This window comes from Entelurus aequoreus, linkage group LG26 (assembly GCF_033978785.1).
Source record: "Entelurus aequoreus isolate RoL-2023_Sb linkage group LG26, RoL_Eaeq_v1.1, whole genome shotgun sequence".
Classification (NCBI taxonomy): Eukaryota; Metazoa; Chordata; class Actinopteri; order Syngnathiformes; family Syngnathidae; genus Entelurus; species Entelurus aequoreus.
The window spans coordinates 31553062-31573599 of NC_084756.1; the positions used below are offsets into that span (position 1 = coordinate 31553062).

Consider the following 20538-nt stretch of genomic DNA (forward strand, 5'->3'; position numbering starts at 1 on the left):
ATGCATGGTATACCCGCATGCATGACGTCAATTTCTGGGACTCTATTGGACAGTTTGGAATGAAAATATCCAACATGTTCACTGCTGAATGCACACATTGTACTGGGAGGCAAGCAAGATGCCTTTTCATCACGTAAAAGCATGCGTATTACAACTGGAATGTTAAAAGTTGATATGATGTCATGAATAAGCCCTCGAGGCTTTGTGCAGCCTTTCATGTTGTTTTCTGGAATCCTCGGCATCTTTGCAGGATTGAAAGATGAACAAAGACGCAAACAAGTATTCGTCTTATCTGCAGCTCGTCGCCAAGCCACAAAGGCCTGGAAGACTAAAACAGTCGTATAGGTGATGACGATTCTAAGGGCTCACAGCCTGCTAGGATCCACACTTAGCCCCCAGTAGCCTCTGTGACAAAATGATTATGCATACACTGAATAATATATATTCATACAAATGAATCCGAATTAAAACGAAGCCACAAGTCATGCATTATTCTAATTTTAATCATTTCAGTAACCCCCTTCTCAAAAAATTGTTCGTTCCAGAGCAGACATCAAATAAAAAAATTGATGAGTGAGCAAAACTACCGAGGTTTGAAACAATTAGCCTACTTGTTCATTCATTTAATGCAGGGGTGTCAAACATAAGGCCCGAGGGCCGAATCAGGTTTTATCCGGCCCGCTGAATGAGTTTGCTAAATATAAAAATGAGCCAAAATTTTTGAATGAAAGAAACTGCTGTTCTAAATGTGTCCACTAGATGTCGCAATAGCAATTCTTTGTATCTTTGTAGATGATGCTACATATGTAAAAAAATAAAATAAACCACATGATGTTAGTGTACCAGTCGAGTAAAATGAGCAAACTACATCGATAACATCCTGTAATTTGATTTTTATATATTTTTTTATCTTGATAGATTGAAAATTAACACCAATAATGAACATTATCACATCATTTATTCAGAAAATATAAATATCGACAAATAAAGATAGAATCTCCATCAATTTAGTAACGTGTCATCAAAGAGTAAAAATGCATTTCTTTCAATATGCATAATAACAAAAAGGGTAATATTTAAAAAATGGATAGATGTTGATAGTCCAACTCATACTGACTGGTACACACAAGCTATGGAGATGATATCAGTAGAAAAAACTGCATTTAGTTTAGATAATAATGAGTCATATATTGGAATATGGGATCCATTATTTAAATTTGTTTTAACTATTAAATGATCAAAAATATGACTTATTATATCTTTGTGGAAAATATTGGACACAATGTTTATGAGATGTGATGCAAGTGTAAGCCACTGTGACACTATTGTTCATTTTTAATTTTTTTTTAATTAATATTTGTAATGACAATATCAATGACTGATTTTTAATCACTGCTATGTTGAAATGATTACTAATATTGATACTGTTGTTGATAATATTCATTTTTGTCTCACTACTTTTAGATTGTTCCGTGTCATGTTTGTGTGTCCTCAATTGCTCTGTTTATTGCTATTCTGAATGTTACTCGGTCGGGTTTGGTTTTGGAATAGGATTGAATTATTATGGTACTGTTGTGTATTGTTTTGTTGGATTGATTAATAAATTAATTTAAAAATAAAAATTAAATAAAATTAAGATAGAATACTATTAACCGCAACATGTAAGTGTAAAAAAAAACCAACAACATTATGATTTGCACATTTTCAGAATGTGCTTGTTCTCATTTTAAACAAAGAAAACAATCTGAAGTTTTCTTTATTTTTAAGTTATCGTGCCGTGATTTTACCAGTCCGGCCCACGTTAGCTGTCATCTAGCCGCGCTACACTCTGGAGAAGTCACCAGTTTATTGTAAAGCAACGGTGTAAATGTGTTTGGCACACTTTACTGTCAGACAGTGCTCCACTACGCACCCATTCATAGGCTGCGTTGAATCGTATTATGATGCATTCAAGTTCTACTCAGTAATTAATAATTATTCAATAACCGGGTGAAGGTTAGTTACATTATCATGACGTGTTCAATGTGTTTTTATTGAGATGTTTGAATAGCCTAAATACAAATAAATTGAATATTTAAAGTTGTGTTATTGTTGTTTGTTTTCATAGTAATATAACATAAAACAGTGTTTTTCTACAAGGCACATTTTTTTAATTGAAAATACCTGAGGCTCACCACCAGCAGAAAACATTAAAAAATGAAACTCAGTCGTCGATATTGACAATAAAAAGTTTTTGGATATGACTTTAAACCATAACCAACCATACATCACTATAGCTCTTGTCTCAAAGTAGGTGTACTGTCACGACCTGTCACATCACGCCCCGACTTATTTGGAGTTTTTTGCTCTTTTCCTGTGTGTAGTGTTTTAGTTCTTGTCTTGCGCTCCTATTTTGGTGGCTTTTCCTGTTTTGTTGGTATTTTCCTGTTGCGGTTTCATGTCTTCCTTTGAGCGCTATTCCCCGCACCTGCTTTGTTTTAGCAATCAAGACTATTTAAGTTGTTGCTATCCTTCTTTGTGGGGACATTGTTGATTGTCATGTCATGTACGGATGTACAAGCTGTAAGTCTTTGTTGTCGTCCAGCATTCTGTTTTTGTTCAGTTTTAGGTTCATTTTGCATAGCCATCCCTAAGCTTCAATGCCTTTTCTTAGCGGCACTCGCCTTTTGTTTATTTTTGGTTTAAGCATTAGATACCTTTTTACCTGCACACTGTCGTCTGCATATTGTGATCACGACAAACCATGTTCCCGACATCTACAAAGCAATTAGCTACTTGCTGCCACCTGCTGATATGGAAGAGTAGAACATGGTTACTCTGCCGAGCTCTAGACAACAACGGCACATTTGCAGATTATTATTACTGGTTTGCAAAAAATATTTTTAACCCAAATAGGGGAAATTACATATTCTTCCACGGCACACCAGATTGTATCGGCACAGTGGTTGAAAAACACTGACTGACATAAAAGACTATAATAGCTGACAACAACGAAGTAAAATGACTATTAAGAATTTGGGACAGTTTTACACAGACTTTTTTATATTTTAAGCTTATCTGTGACTGTTGCAGGTGGAGAACGACGTTTCGCAAACTGAAACTACTTGAACGATCTTAAATCCTTAACAAGAGAAGCTAAAATAGACTCGCTCGACTTAGAATTGCAAGTCAGCTAAACCGACAATTGGACCTCATCAGCAAATTTGCTAATAAAAAGGCTGGCGTTGGGCTTTCTGATGAGACTTACAGATAAAAAAGCAAGCCAATTTCAACTTTACTTTAGATTAGACGAGGTTTGTTGTTGTTTGTGATATTTGCTTTATAACATTGTATTCCATGTGCCCTTTACTTGCACATTTAAGTTAAATGCTACACATTTACTTTTGGATTATCTTGAGGCAGGACACTTTGTTTTTTTCAACACATCAGTGCTTGATTGTTGAATACAATATTTGCTGAGTAGTTAATTGAGAGTGTATTTGCAATCAGAATAATAATGTGATAACATGTTGCAAAACAGGAAAAAGAGAATAAGACAATATTTTTATTTTATTTACCGTATTTTTCGGACTATAAGGCGGACTTAAAATCCTTTCATTTCCTCAAAACTCGACAGTGCGCCTTATAACCCGGTGCGCCTAATGTACGGAATAATTTTGGTCGCGCTTACCGACCTCGATGGTACATTGTGAAACGATTAGTGTGACCAGTAGATGGCAGTCACACATAAGAGATACATGTAGACTGCAATATGATGGCAGTCACACATAGACTGCAATATGACTCAAGTAAACAACACCAAAATTGTATATGTTTTATATGGCGGGGTACACCCTGGACAAGTCGCCACCTCATCGCAGGGCCAACACAAATAGACAGACAACATTCACACTCACATTCACACACTAGGGCCAATGTAGTGTTGCCAATCAACCTATCCCCAGGTGCATGTCTTCCATTTTGCAAAATACCGTATTTTTCGGAGTGTAAGTCGCACCGGCTGAAAATGCATAATAAAGAAGGAAAAAAACATATATAAGTCGCACTGGAGTATAAGTCGCATTTTTTGGGGAAATGTATTTGATAAAAGCCAACACCAAGAATAGACATTTGAAAGGCAATTTAAAATAAATAAAGAATAGTGAACAACAGGCTGAATAAGTGTACGTTATATGAGGCATAAATAACCAACTGAGAACGTGCCTGGTATGTTAACGTAACATATTATGGTAAGAGTCATTCAAATAACTATAACATATAGAACATGCTATACGTTTACCAAACAATCTGTCACTCCTAATCGCTAAATCCCATGAAATCTTATACGTCTAGTCTCTTACGTGAATGAGCTAAATAATATCATTTGATATTTTACGGTAATGTGTTAATAATTTCACACATAAGTCGCTCCTGAGTATAAGTCGCACCCCCGGCCAAACTATGAAAAAAACTGTGACTTATAGTGCGATAAATACGGTATATGCTTATCATCAAAACTCCCACAATACTGGGAGGAGAAAATGCAAACATAGTCATTTAGCACGCGCAATGTGATTTATCGACACTCATTGCCGTTTTGCGAGCACTATTTCGCGTTTTATTTAGACAGACGTGCAAGCTGACAGTTCCGCACACGGCTGCAGGATCGCTGCTTGAAAAATCAAAGAATCCTCTGTCCTACGTGTGTGTTAACGTTTTGGTGGACGGTCAGAAATTAAAAATATTAGACATATCCTCTTTTCAGCAATTTCCTTTTCTAATTGTATTGCTGCTGGATGATTTATGGGGCTTATTAGAATTAATTCAATTGATGCTGTTTGGTGTCTGCTAGTTTTTTTTATGTTGTTTGTTTTTTCAGACATATATTATTATAATATACTTCCTACATGAAAAGACGTCTTTCATTGCGCATTTTCTTGCGTTTGAGTCATTCCAATTTCCAGACGCGCGGATGCGCTTGTGAAGCGATCCACAGCCTCGCTCACGCACAGAATTTGAAAATTAAAGAAAGTGTCAGAAACAGGAATGTCAAATCCGCGTTTTTAAACATACATTTTTGCTTAAAAATATCACTTTTGCGTTTTTTTTTTAATAAAAAAAATTAGGATCTAAACTAAATTTGTTGAACGCTCGCCTAAGCCCCAGGTACTCGCTGTTCTTCTTTCCTAAACGCCTCACTAAGTTGCAGGATAATCAGGGGCGCCGAGTTAGCATAGTTAGCATCATCCAGCTAGCTTATCTGATGTCGCCTCCGTTCGCTCTCAGAGCCACAACGTTCACGGCTTTCGGCGTTGCTATTAGAGATGTCCAATAATATCGGCCGGCCGATATTATCGGCCGATATATGCTTTAAAATGTAATATCGGAAATTATCGGTATCGTTTTTTTAAATTATCAGTATCGTTTTTTTTTTTGTTTTTTTTAATTAAATCAACATAAAAAAACACAATATACACTTACAATTAGTGCACCAACCCAAAAAACCTCCCTCCCCCATTCACTCATTCACACTCATTCACACAAAAGGGTTGTTTATTTCTGTTATTAATATTCTGGTTCCTACATTATATATCAATATATATCAATACAGTCTGCAAGGGATACAGTCCGTAAGCACACATGATTGTGCGTGCTGCTGGTCCACTAATAGTACTAACCTTTAATAGTTAATTTTACTCATTTTCATTAATTACTCGTTTCTATGTAACTGTTTTTATATTGTTTTACTTTCTTTTTTATTCAAGAAAATTATTTTAATTTATTTACCTTATTTTATTAATTTAAAAAAAAAAGGACCTTATCTTCACCATACCTGGTTGTCCAAATTAGGCATAATAATGTGTTAATTCCACGACTGTATATATCGGTATCGGTTGATAGTTGGACAATTGAGAGTTGGACAATATCGAAATATCGGATATTGGCAAAAAAAAGCCATTATCGGCTATTAATCATATTTTGATTATTACAATCCGAACACTGTTAGTTCCGATCCAGTTGTAGTCATATAGTATTTATTAGTAGCCAGTGAGAAGGTACTGTATATTTTTAACATTTCCGAGGGGGCGTGGCTACAGGATAGAGTTGTCCACGTTTTCTGAGTTCTTTGCATGCATGTTATAGAATTTTACATTACATTTTCAATGATAATAATGTTCACATAAGGCGGTCTGCACCACTTTTCAATAGCACACGCAGTCTTAGTGAATCACACGCAACACGCCCACTCCTAGTACACGCTATTATTATTTGCACTTGCCTGGTTTTTGGATCCTAGTAAATCAGGCCCTAAGTGTTTTTTTTTTATTTTCTAACGAACACTGGAATGACTGTGTGCTCGTGCAACTTAAGTACCCGGAATGGAAACTCTGATCCTAGTGCTTTGCTAAAGTGTCGCATAAGCAAACTGACGGGAAGGCGAAGAGGACGTGTGGGCCGCGTTTGCAAGGACTCATCTTATAAATGACTCATCTACTTTGTTTCAATGTCACACTTTATAAACTGCAAGTCTCAGTGGAAGTCAGACGCTGTATGAAAGAGGAGAGTTGCGAGGCTTTTTCCAGTCAGTTACAGTTTATTTCGAACATGCATACAATACAATTGCAATTTAAAACATCACATATTTCCAGTTGTTTCATCACAGCAAGTCCGAAAAGGAGTAGGAAGAAGCAGAGCTTATTTAATCCTACCCCTTTTCGTATCATAGCAGTTTTATCCCATTTGTTTGTAACAGAATGGTGAATAAATAAATTAATATACAATAAGTGAGTGAACAAGTATTAAATATGTGAATAAATTAGAAATATATATATTTGCAGTACGACAGTGTAAAAATGTAAAAAGCTATAAAAAATGCTGTAAAAACCACAGTAAATTTCACAGTTTTACCGTAAAATCTGTTGCAGTGATTCTCTAATTGTGCTACATGGGCTCCATCTAGTGGCACGCCAAAGAATCACTTCATTAAATATTCAAACACAGTGTTATTGTTCAAACTGTGTATAATGTTACAGTGGCTAAACATAATAAATATGCTTCTTAAATACAACCTCTGCCTTGTTTTAATGAATGCTTAGGCCTACTACGCTACTGTGTTTTAATGTTACTCATTATGGTGGTACTTGGAAAGCCAAGTTTTTTCTGAGTTGGTACTTAGTGAAAAAAGTTTGAAAACCACTGATCTATTGTAATTTATCCTGTGTATAACATAAAGGATAACTTAAATGGATGGATAAAAAATATTTATTTATATTTCAACAACAAAAATGGTTTGAATGTCTGATAATATTTGTTCCATTATTAGATAATATTTAAGTTTAAAGCATATGGAATTTCATTGAGTTTATGCTTTTTTTTCTGTCAAAATGGAAAAAAATGAATACATTTAGTAAGAAAAGAAAAGTACTTTATTGACAAATATTATTTCCGGGCTTTTGAGGGCAAACTAAAATGATGTGGTGGCCCCGATCTGGCCCCCGCGCCTTGACTTTGAGTTAGAAAAAAAGTTGCAATATTGTGAGAAAAGGTTTTCATACAAGAATTTTTAGGAATATTCTGAGAAATTGTTTTGTTTCCAAAACTAAATTATGTAATTTTTTAAGAAAAAAGTTGTCATTGTACAAGAATTATGTCATAATATTTTGCGAACAAAAGTTTACATTTTACAAGAAAAATATGCCATTTTACAGCATTAAAGTTAAATGTATTTACTTTTTGAAGTAAATAATTTTAAAAAATATCCTGATAATAGAATTGCATTTATGTCCAAATATTTGGCCCTTTTTTAAAGGAAAAAGTAAAAAAAAATATTATGAAAATAGTATGCCATTTTGCATGGTTAAAGTCAAATATATTTTTGAAAAAAAGTCCAAATTTTGTTTTTAGAAAAAAAGTTTCAATATTTTGAGAAAACGTTTTCATATAATATTGTAGGCATATTCTGAGATTTGTTTTTATTTACAAAACAAAATATGTAAATTTACAAGATTTAAGTCACAATATTATCAAATCAATCTTTTTTTATTTTATTTTTTTTTAAAAAGAGTAATATTGTGAGAATTTTTTTGTCATTGTACAAGAATTATGTCATAATATTTTGCGAACAAGAGTGAACATTTTACGAATATGACATTTTACAGCAATAAAGGTAAAGTTTTTCTTTTTTTTTTTTGGAAAAATACAATTCTGTAAGAAAGTTATTTCACAAGAATTGTGTAGAAATAGTTTAAGAAAAAAATATTTTAAGAAAAAAGAATTAAAATGTTCTGCCATTTTCCATGGTTTAAGTCAAATATATTTTAGGAAAAAAATTATTGTTTGTTAGAAAAAAAGTTGCAATATTGTGAGAAAAGATTTCCATACAAGAATTTTTGGGAATATTCTGAGAATTTTTTTAGTTTTCAAAACAAAATATGTAATTTTACAAGATTAATGTCACAATATTAACAAATAAATATATATTTTTTATTTTTTTAGAATAAAGAGTAATATTGTGAGAAAAAATGTGTCATTGTACAAGAATTATGTCATAATATTCTGCGAACAAAAGTGAAAATTTTACAAATATGCCATTTTACAGCATTAAAGGTAAATGTATTGTGAAAACGTTTTTTTTTTAGGAAAAATACAATATTATGAGAAAGCTATTTCACAAAAATTGTGTAGAAATAGTTTAAGAAAAAAATATTTTAAGAAAAAGTTGTATTTTTTAATAAATGTTCTGGTTTAAAAAATGATATGGTTTAAGTCAAATATATTTTTCAAAAAAAGTCACAATTGTTTGTTAGAAAAAAAGTTGCAATATTGTGAGAAAAGGTTTTCATACAATAGTTTTTAGGAATATTCTGAGAATTGTTTTTTAGTTCTCAAAACAAAATTATACAATAATTATAATATAATTATTTTAAGATTAAAGTCACAATATTATCAAATAATTGTATTTTTTTTAGAAAGATTGTCAGAAAAAATTTGTCATTGTACAAGAATTATGTCATAATATTTTGCGAACAAAAGTTAAAATTTTACAAGAAAAATATGCCATTTTACAGCATTAAAGTTAAATGTATTCACTTTTTGAAGTAAATAATTAAAAAAATTAAATAATAGAATTGCATTTATATCCAAATATTGGGCTCTTTTAATCTAAATTATGCAAGTGAGTAATAACCTGTGATTTAATTTAATATTAATACCAAAATAATTGGAAAGAGAATAACACTTACAGTATTTGATATATTTATGAATTCATCTTGTTATCTTGGTCATGAGGGAGCTGAAGACCGGATGGCCTTCTTTCTAATCTCTTGATCCTCTCCTGGTAAATAAGACCATTGCTTTTCCTTTTCATGCCAAGTTCTGCTGAAGCCAAACAACGCTTCTTCGCCTTCCTTGTCACGTGTTCAGCGCACCTGGCAGCTCCAAAGACACGTGGACTCGCCACCTGTCACTTCCATCTTTTCAAACTTTTACCCGCGCTTTGACATCGTTCCTCATCATTGTCTTTGTCGCCATCAGGCTCAGCGGAAAGACCTCTTCATCCAGGAGCGCTACGGCAGGTACGACCTCAGCGACCCCTTCCTGGCCCTGCAGAGAGACGGCGAGACGGTGGGGTCCCAAGAGGGCAAGGACCAAGGCTGCACCCCGGCCACCTCCAACCCCCTGGTGGTGCTCAAGCTGGTGGTGAGCCACTGCAGGAGGATGCAGGAGAAGATGCTGACTCAGCTGGCTGCGGCCGAGAGCCGGCACAGGATGGTAGGACATTTTCCACGAGCTGGATTGAGGCAAAAACGCTATTCTTATGCCTGACATGAGACAGCAGAGGTCAAAGGTTAGACTCTTCTCTGAATGTTCATCGCCGTCTTTCCTTCCTCGAGGTCATTGCGGACCTGGAGGAGGAAAAGAGGAAGCACGCCGAGGACACGGCCGAGGGCGACGACGTCACCTACATCCTGGAGAAGGAACGGGAGCGCTTGCAGCAGCAGGTGAGATGTTCTTCTTAACACTGGAACTCCCAAAGGGCAGCCAAATGGCTAGATTAACTCAGGCGTGAACCACCCTTGTTTATCATCATTGTTATGTCAATTGACACTCAGCATCAAAGGTTGGAATTTGGGGTTAAATCGCCAAAAATGATTCCCGGGCGCGGCCACCGCTGCTGCTCACTGCTCCCCTCACCTCCCAGGGGGTGATCAAGGGCGATGGGTCAAATGCAGAGAATCATTTCGCCACACCTAGTGTGTGTGTGACAATCATTGGTACTTTAACTTCAACTTTAAATGAGGCAATTGCTCCACACAGACTATGAGCCATTTATTCTCAACTCTGCCTCTATATCCATCTCAATTGTCACCTTAGCACAGTTTGTTCTGGTGTCGCTACAGAAGACACATTTTTTATAAAAAAGTTGTAATATTTTGAGTTTTCATACAAAAATGTTTAAACTCTAAACTAAAAAAAACATTTTGAGAATGTTTTTTTACTTTACAAAACAAAAGTATGTAATTTTACAAGATTAAAGTCATTTTAAATTTTTTTTTTTTTTTTTAAGTGAGAAATATTCTGAGAAAAGTTGTCATTGTACAGGAATTATGTCATAATATTTTGAGGATAAAAAGTTAGAATTTTACAAGAAAAAAATTCCCATTTTACAGCATTAAAGTTATATATATTGTGAAAAAGCTTTTTCTTTTTCTTTTTTTTTTTTACAAAAATAGTATTTTGTGAAAAATATATTTTACTAGAAATGTGAATAAATATTTTAAGAAAAAAATGTATGAAAATAGTATGTCATTTTGCATAGTTAAAGTCAAATATATTTTCGAAAAAAAAGTCATTGTATTTTAGAAAAAAGTTGCAATATTGTCAAAAAGTTTTCATAAAATATTTTTTAGGCATATTCTGAGAATTTTTTTTGTTTACAAAAACCAAATATGTAATTTTACAAGATTATAGTCACAATATTACCAAAAAAATATTTATTTATTTTTAGAAAAAAGTGAGTAATATTGTGGGAAAAAAGTTGACATTGTGCAAGAATTATGTCATGATATTTTGCGAACAAAAGTTAACATTTTACAAGAAAAATATGCCATTTTACAGCATTACAGTTAAATGTATTGTGAAATAGTATTTTTTTTTTTAGAAAAATACAATATTGTTAGATTTATTTTACAAGAATTGTGTAGAAATATTTTAAGAAAAAAATATTTTAAGAAAATGTTATATTTTTTTAATGAAAATGGTATGCCATTTTACATGATTAAAGTCAAATATATTTGTGAAAATAGTCATTGTTTTTTAGGAACAAAAGAAGTGAGTAATATTGTGAAAAAAGTTGTCCGCGTACAAGAATTATGTCATAATATTTTGAGAAAAAAAGTTTATATTTTACAGCATTAAAGTTAAATATATTGTGAAAAAATATATTTTTTTAGAAAAATACAATATTGTGAGATTTATTTTACAAGTACTGTGTAGAAATATTTAAAGATTTTTAAATTTTTTGTAATGAAAATCGTATGCCATTTTACATGATTAAAGTCAAATTTATTTTTGAAAAAGTTCATAATTGTTTTTTAGGAAAAAAAGAAGTGAGCAATATTTTTTTTTAAAAAGTTGTCATTGTATAAGAAATATGTCATAATATTTTGAGAAAAAAGTTTGCATTTTACAAGAAAAAATATGCAATTTTTCACAAATATGTTGTGAAAAAATATATTTTTTTGGAAAAATACAATATTGTGAGAAAGAATTGGATACAAATATTTTGAGTAAACAGTTTTAAATTTTAAAGAAAAAGTATGTCATTTTACATGACTAAAGTCAAATATATTTTGAAAACAAGTCATAATTGGGGTTTTTTAGCAAAAAAGTTGCAATATCGTGAGAATAACTTTTTATATAACAGTTTTTAGGAATAATCTGAGATTTTTATTTTATTTTATTCTACAAGACAAAAATTATGTAATTTGACAAGATTAAGAACAAAATATATTATGAAAATCTTGTTTTTATATAGAAAAAAGTTAGTAATATTAGGAGAAAAAAGTTGTCATTGTACAATAATTATGCACTGTAGGAATATTTTGAGACAAGTTTCAGATTTACAGGAAGACGAATGCAATTTTACATGATTTAAGTATTGTGAAAAAATATTGTTAGTCATGTTGTGTGAAAAAAGTTGTCATTGTACAACAATTACTCCCTATTTTACAAGAACATTTTACAGAAACAAAGAAACGTTAAACTAAATCATCAATGGCAGTTTTGCAAAGGGCACTTCAATATGGACTACATAAGAAATAGCATTTCTAATTACCGTATTTTTCGGACTATAAGTCGCAGTTTTTTTCATAGTTTGGCCGGGGGGGTGCGACTTATACTCTGGAGCGACTTATGTGTGAAATGTTTAACACATTACCGTAAAATATCAAATAATATTATTTAGCTCATTCACGTAAGAGACTAGACGTATAAGATTTCATGGGATTTAGCGATTAGGAGTGACAGATTGTTTGGTAAACGTATAGCATGTTCTATATGTTATAGTTATTTGAATGACTCGTACCATAATATGTTACGTTAACATACCAGACACCTTCTCAGTTGGTTATTTATGCCTCATATAACGTACACTTATTCAGCCTGTTGTTCACTATTCTTTATTTATTTAAAATTGCCTTTCAAATGTCTATTCTTGGTGTTGGCTTTTATCAAATAAAATTCCCCAAAAAATGCGACTTATACTCCAGTGCGACTTATATATGTTTTTTTCCTTCTTTATTATTAGAGATGTCATAATATTTTTCTGATATTATCGGCCGATATATGCGTTAAAATGTAATATCGGAAATTATCGGTATCGTTTTTTTTATTATCAGTATCGTTTTTTGTTTTGTTTTGTTTTTTTGTTTTTTTTTAAATTAAATCAACATAAAAAACACAAGATACACTTACAATTAGTGCATCAATATATATCAATACAGTCTGCAAGGGATACAGTCCGTAAGCACACATGATTGTGCGTGCTGCTGGTCCACTAATAGTACTAACCTTTAACAGTTAATTTGACTCATTTTCATTCATTACTAGTTTCTATGTAACTGTTTTTATATTGTTGTACTTTCTTTTTTTTCAAGAAAATGTCTTTAATTTATTTATCTTATTTTACTAATTTTTTTAAAAAGTACCTTATCTTCACCCAACCTGGTTGTCCAAATTAGGCATAATAATGTGTTAATTCCACGACTGCATATATCGGTTGATATCGGTATCGGTTGATATCGGTATCGGTTGATATCGGTATCGGTAATTAAAGAGTTGGACAATATCGGAATATCGGCAAAAAGCCATTATCGGACATCCCTATTTATTATGCATTTTCGGCCGGTGCGATTTATACTCCGGTGCGACTTATACTCCGAAAAATACGGTAGATCAGATATTTGCAGCCAATATTACCTACAGTCCTACAGCATCATGACAACTCTCAGCAGATGACTGAAGCTGCCCTCTATTTAAGCATGATTGGAGTATTTGAGTGGTCCACCACATTCTGTAATGGCTGCATTTACAAAGAAAAGGTGGCTAATTACCGTATTTTTCGGACTATAAGTAGCAGTTTTTTTCATAGTTTGGCCGGGGGTGCGACTTATACTCTGGAGCGACTTATGTGTGAAATGATTAACACATTAGCGTAAAATATAAAATAATATTATTTAGCTCATTCACGTAAGAGACTAGACGTATAAGATTTCATGGGATTTAGCGATTAGGAGTGACAGATTGTTTGGTAAACGTATAGCATGTTCTATATGTTATAGTTATTTGAATGACTCTTACCATAATATGTTACGTTAACATACCAGGCACGTTCTCAGTTGGTTATTTATGCCTCATATAACGTACACTTATTCAGCCTGTTGTTCACTATTCTTTATTTATTTTAAATTGCCTTTCAAATGTCTATTCTTGGTGTTGGCTTTTATCAAATAAAATTCCCCAAAAAATGCGACTTATACTCCAGTGCGACTTATATATGTTTTTTTCCTTCTTTATTATTAGAGATGTCATAATATTTTTCTGATATTATCGGCCGATATATGCGTTAAAATGTAATATCGGAAATTATCGGTATCGGTTTTTTTATTATCAGTATCGTTTTTTTTTTTTTTTTTTTTTTTTTTTTTTTAAATTAAATCAACATAAAAAACACAAGATACACTTACAATTAGTGCATCAATATATATTAATACAGTCTGCAAGGGATACAGTCCGTAAGCACACATGATTGTGCGTGCTGCTGGTCCACTAATAGTACTAACCTTTAACAGTTAATTTTACTCATTTTCATTCATTACTAGTTTCTATGTAACTGTTTTTATATTGTAGTACTTTCTTTTTTATTCAAGAAAAGGTTTTTAATTTATTTATCTTATTTTACAAAATTTTTTTAAAAAGTACCTTATCTTCACCATACCTGGTTGTCCAAATTAGGCATAATAATGTGTTAATTCCACGACTGCATATTGATATCGGTATCGGTTGATATCGGTATCAGTAATTAAAGAGTTGGACAATATTGGAATATCGGATATCGGCAAAAAGCCATTATCGGACATCCCTATTTATTATGCATTTTCGGCCGGTGCGATTTATACTCCGGTGCGACTTATACTCCGAAAAATACGGTAGATCAGATATTTGCAGCCAATATTACCTACAGTCCTACAGCATCATGACAACTCTCAGCAGATGACTGAAGCTGCCCTCTATTTAAGCATAATTGGAGTATTTGAGTGGTCCACCACAGTCTGTAATGGCTGCATTTACAAAGAAAAGGCGGCTAATTACCGTATTTTTCGGACTATAAGTAGCAGTTTTTTTCATAGTTTGGCCAGGAGGGTGCGACTTATACTCTGGAGCGACTTATGTGTGAAATGATTAACACATTAGCGTAAAATATCAAATAAAATTATTTAGCTCATTCACGTAAGAGACTAGACGTATAAGATTTCATGGGATTTAGCCATTAGGAGTGACAGATTGTTTGGTAAACGTATAGCATGTTCTATATGTTATAGTTATTTGAATGACTCTTACCATAATATGTTACGTTAACATACCAGGCACGTTCTCAGTTGGTTATTTATGCCTCATATAACGTACACTTATTCAGCCTGTTGTTCACTATTCTTGATTTATTTTAAATTGCCTTTCAAATGTCTATTCTTGGTGTTGGCTTTTATCAAATAAAATTCCCCAAAAAATGCGACTTATACTCCAGTGCGACTTATACATGTTTTTTTCCTTCTTTATTATTAGAGATGTCATAATATTTTTCTGATATTATCGGCCGATATATGCGTTAAAATGTAATATCGGAAATTATCGGTATCGTTTTTTTTATTATCAGTATCGTTTTTGTTGTTGTTTTTTTTGTGTTTTTTTTTTAATTAAATCAACATAAAAAACACAAGATACACTTACAATTAGTGCATCAATATATATCAATACAGTCTGCAAGGGATACAGTCCGTAAGCACACATGATTGTGCGTGCTGCTGGTCCACTAATAGTACTAACCTTTAACAGTTAATTTGACTAATTTTCATTCATTACTAGTTTCTATGTAACTGTTTTTATATTGTTGTACTTTCTTTTTTATTCAAGAAAATGTTTTTAATTTATTTATCTTATTTTACTAATTTTTTTAAAAAAGTACCTTATCTTCACCATACCTGGTTGTCCAAATTAGGCATAATAATGTGTTAATTCCACGACTGCATATATCGGTTGATATCGGTATCGGTAATTAAAGAGTTGGACAATATCGGAATATCGGATATCGGCAAAAAGCCATTATCGGACATCCCTATTTATTATGCATTTTCGGCCGGTGCGATTTATACTCCGGTGCGACTTATACTCCGAAAAATACGGTAGATCAGATATTTGCAGCCAATATTACCTACAGTCCTACAGCATCATGACAACTCTCAGCAGATGACTGAAGCTGCCCTCTATTTAAGCATAATTGGAGTATTTGAGTGGTCCACCACATTCTGTAATGGCTGCATTTACAAAGAAAAGGTGGCTAATTACCGTATTTTTCGGACTATAAGTAGCAGTTTTTTCCATAGTTTGGCCGGGGGGGTGCGACTTATACTCTGGAGCGACTTATGTGTGAAATTATTAACACATTACCGTAAAATATCAAATAATATTATTTAGCTCATTCACGTAAGAGACTAGATGTATAAGATTTTATGGGATTTAGCGATTAGGAGTGACAGATTGTTTGGTAAACGTATAGCATGTTCTATATGTTATAGTTATTTGAATGACTCTTACCATAATATGTTACGTTAACATACCAGGCACGTTCTCAGTTGGTTATTTATGCCTCATATAACGTACACTTATTCAGCCTGTTGTTCACTATTCTTTATTTATTTTAAATTGCCTTTCAAATGTCTATTCTTGGTGTTGGCTTTTATCAAATAAAATTCCCCAAAAAATGCGACTTATACTCCAGTGCGACTTATATATGTTTTTTTCCTTCTTTATTATTAGAGATGTCCGATAATATCGGCCTGCCGATATTATCGGCCGATATATGCGTTAAAATGTAATATCGGAAATTATCGGTATCGGTTTTTTTATTATCGGTATCGGGTTTTTTTTTTTTTTTTTTTTTTTTTTTTTTTTTTAATTAAATCAACATAAAAAACACAAGATACACTTACAATTAGTGCATCAATATATATTAATACAGTCTGCAAGGGATACAGTCCGTAAGCACACATGATTGTGCGTGCTGCTGGTCCACTAATAGTACTAACCTTTAACAGTTAATTTTACTCATTTTCATTCATTACTAGTTTCTATGTAACTGTTTTTATATTGTTGTACTTTCTTTTTTATTCGAGAAAATGTCTTTAATTTATTTATCTTATTTTACAAATTTTTTTAAAAAGTACCTTATCTTTACCATACCTGGTTGTCCAAATTAGGCATAATAATGTGTTAATTCCACGACTGTATATATCGGTTGATATCGGTATCGGTAATTAAAGAGTTGGACAATATCGGAATATCGGATATCGGCAAAAAGCCATTATCGGACATCCCTATTTATTATGCATTTTCGGCCGGTGCGATTTATACTCCGGTGCGACTTATACTCCGAAAAATACGGTAGATCAGATATTTGCAGCCAATATTACCTACAGTCCTACAGCATCATGACAACTCTCAGCAGATGACTGAAGCTGCCCTCTATTTAAGCATAATTGGAGTATTTGAGTGGTCCACCACATTCTGTAATGGCTGCATTTACAAAGAAAAGGTGGCTAATTACCGTATTTTTCGGACTATAAGTAGCAGTTTTTTCCATAGTTTGGCCGGGGGGGGGGTGCGACTTATACTCTGAAACGACTTATGTGTGAAATTATTAACACATTACCGTAAAATATCAAATAATATTATTTAGCTCATTCACGTAAGAGACTAGACGTATAAGATTTTATGGGATTTAGCCATTAGGAGTGACAGATTGTTTGGTAAACGTATAGCATGTTCTATATGTTATAGTTATTTGAATGACTCTTACCATAATATGTTACGTTAACATACCAGGCACGTTCTCAGTTGGTTATTTATGCCTCATATAACGTACACTTATTCAGCCTGTTGTTCACTATTCTTGATTTATTTTAAATTGCCTTTCAAATGTCTATTCTTGGTGTTGGCTTTTATCAAATAAAATTCCCCAAAAAATGCGACTTATACTCCAGTGCGACTTATATATGTTTTTTTCCTTCTTTATTATTAGAGATGTCCGATAATATCGGCCTGCCGATATTATCGGCCGATATATGCGTTAAAATGTAATATCTGAAATTATCGGTATCGGTTTTTTTATTATCAGTATCGTTGGTTTTTTTTGTTTGTTTTTTTTAAATTAAATCAACATAAAAAAACAAGATACACTTACAATTAGTGCATCAATATATATCAATACAGTCTGCAAGGGATACAGTCCGTAAGCACACATGATTGTGCGTGCTGCTGGTCCACTAATAGTACTAACCTTTAACAGTTAATTTTACTCATTTTCATTCATTACTAGTTTCTATGTAACTGTTTTTATATTGTTGTACTTTCTTTTTTATTCAAGAAAATGTCTTTAATTTATTTATCTTATTTTACTAATTTTTTTAAAAAGTACCTTATCTTCACCATACCTGGTTGTCCAAATTAGGCATAATAATGTGTTAATTCCACGACTGCATATTGATATCGGTATCGGTTGATATCGGTATCTGTAATTAAAGAGTTGGACAATATCGGAATATCGGATATCGGCAAAAAGCCATTATCGGACATCCCTATTTATTATGCATTTTCGGCCGGTGCGATTTATACTCCGAAAAATACGGTAGATCAGATATTTGCAGCCAATATTACCTACAGTCCTACAGCATCATGACAACTCTCAGCAGATGACTGAAGCTGCCCTCTATTTAAGCATAATTGGAGTATTTGAGTGGTCCACCACATTCTGTAATGGCTGCATTTACAAAGAAAAGGTGGCTAATTAACAGCCTTTTGGCTTCCTTCAGGGAACTGCAGGGGGAGTAAGAAAACCCCACGCCGTGACGCTCTTCTTTTCCCGGCAGCTGGAGTTTGAGCGCGGTCAGGTGCGGCGCCTGGAAAAGGAGCAGCGGCGAATGAGCGATCAGCTGGAAGAGGAACGAGCGCAGCACAAGCAGCTGTCGTGCGCCTTGGCCAAAGAGTGCAAGTGGGCCAGCAACAGAGCCCTGGAGGAGGGACACCGGGTCGCCGAGCTGGGCCGCAAGCTCGACAAAGTGCGGCAGTTTTTGAACCCGCCTATTTCCTGTTGTCGACGGGAACGCCGTCTTGACGCTTGACTGTGTTGACGCAGGAGAGGGAGGCGTGTCAGGCCCTGAGGAAGGAGCTGGAGGAGGAGCAGAGGAGAGCTCTGAGGATGGAGGCCCGCGTGGAGGAGCAGCTGGCCGAGTTTGACACGGAGAGAGAGCAGCTACGCTCCAGACTCAAGAAGGAGGAGGCTAACTGCCGTCTGCTGCAACGACAGGTGCTAACAACCAGCTTTGCAATGTCAGCACTTGTACACAATCGAGCCGTTTTGGAAGCCTGTGTCAAAGGTTAACCGACGACGAGAACGGCCGAGTTGTTCCGAGATTTTCCGAGGGTCTGGAAGGACGTCGGGTGTTCGGTGAAATTAGGTCAGGCATATATCGGCCGATAATATCAGAAAAATATTATGACATCTCTAATAATAAAGAAGGAAAAAAACATATATAAGTCGCACTGGAGTATAAGTCGCATTTTTGGGGGAATTTTATTTGATAAAAGCCAACACCAAGAATAGACATTTGAAAGGCAATTTAAAATAAATAAAGAATAGTGAACAACAGGCTGAATAAGTGTACGTTATATGAGGCATAAATAACCAACTGAGAATGTGCCTGGTATGTTAACGTAACATATTATGGTAAGAGTCATTCAAATAACTATAACATATAGAACATGCTATACGTTTACCAAACAATCTGTCACTCCTAATCGCTAAATCCCATGAAATCTTATACGTCTAGTCTCTTACGTGAATGAGATAAATAATATGATTTGATATTTTACGGTAATGTGTTAATAATTTTACACATAAGTCGCTCCTGAGTATAAGTCGCACCCCCGGCCAAACTATGAAAAAAACTGCGACTTATAGTCCGAAAAATACGGTAATTAGCCACCTTTTCTTTGTAAATGCAGCCATTACAGAATGTGGTGGACCACTCAAATACTCGAATTATGCTTAAATAGAGGGCAGCTTCAGTCATCTGCTGAGAGTTGTCATGATGCTGTAGGACTGTAGGTAATATTGGCTGCAAATATCTGATCTACCGTATTTTTCGGAGTATAAGTCGCACCGGAGTATAAATCGCACCGGCCGAAAATGCATAATAAATAGGGATGTCCGATAATGGCTTTTTGCCGATATCCGATATTCCGATATTGTCCAACTCTTTAATTACCGATACCGATATCAACCGATACCGATATCAATATGCAGTCGTGGAATTAACACATTATTATGCCTAATTTGGACAACCAGGTATGGTGAAGATAAGGTACTTTTTAAAAAAAATAGTAAAATAAGATAAATAAATTAAAGACATTTTCTTGAATAAAAAAGAAAGTACAACAATATAAAAACAGTTACATAGAAACTAGTAATGAATGAAAATGAGTAAAATTAACTGTTAAAGGTTAGTACTATTAGTGGACCAGCAGCACGCACAATCATGTGTGCTTACGGACTGTATCCCTTGCAGACTGTATTGATATATATTGATATATAATGTAGGAACCAGAATATTGATAACAGAAAGAAATGGGGGGAGGGAGGTTTTTTGGGTTGGTGCACTAATTGTAAGTGTATCTTGTGTTTTTTATGTTGATTTAATAAAAAATAAAATAAACGATACAGATAAT

At 33.6% G+C, this 20538-nt stretch overlaps 1 protein-coding gene across 2 annotated transcripts in view; it reads left to right on the top strand.

Annotated features, from left to right (window-relative positions):
- The window catches only part of cttnbp2nla (CTTNBP2 N-terminal like a), a 60764-nt gene that overhangs the window by 35294 nt on the left and 4932 nt on the right, over nt 1-20538 (top strand). Inside the window, exons 3-6 of one of the 2 annotated variants that reach the window (XM_062038262.1) lie at nt 9514-9750; nt 9873-9980; nt 18624-18869; nt 18947-19117. In XM_062038262.1, the coding sequence (XP_061894246.1) occupies nt 9514-9750; nt 9873-9980; nt 18624-18869; nt 18947-19117 (762 nt within the window). The remainder of the gene's footprint in view (nt 1-9513; nt 9751-9872; nt 9981-18623; nt 18870-18946; nt 19118-20538) is intronic. The other variant, XM_062038263.1, reaches the window with a different exon arrangement.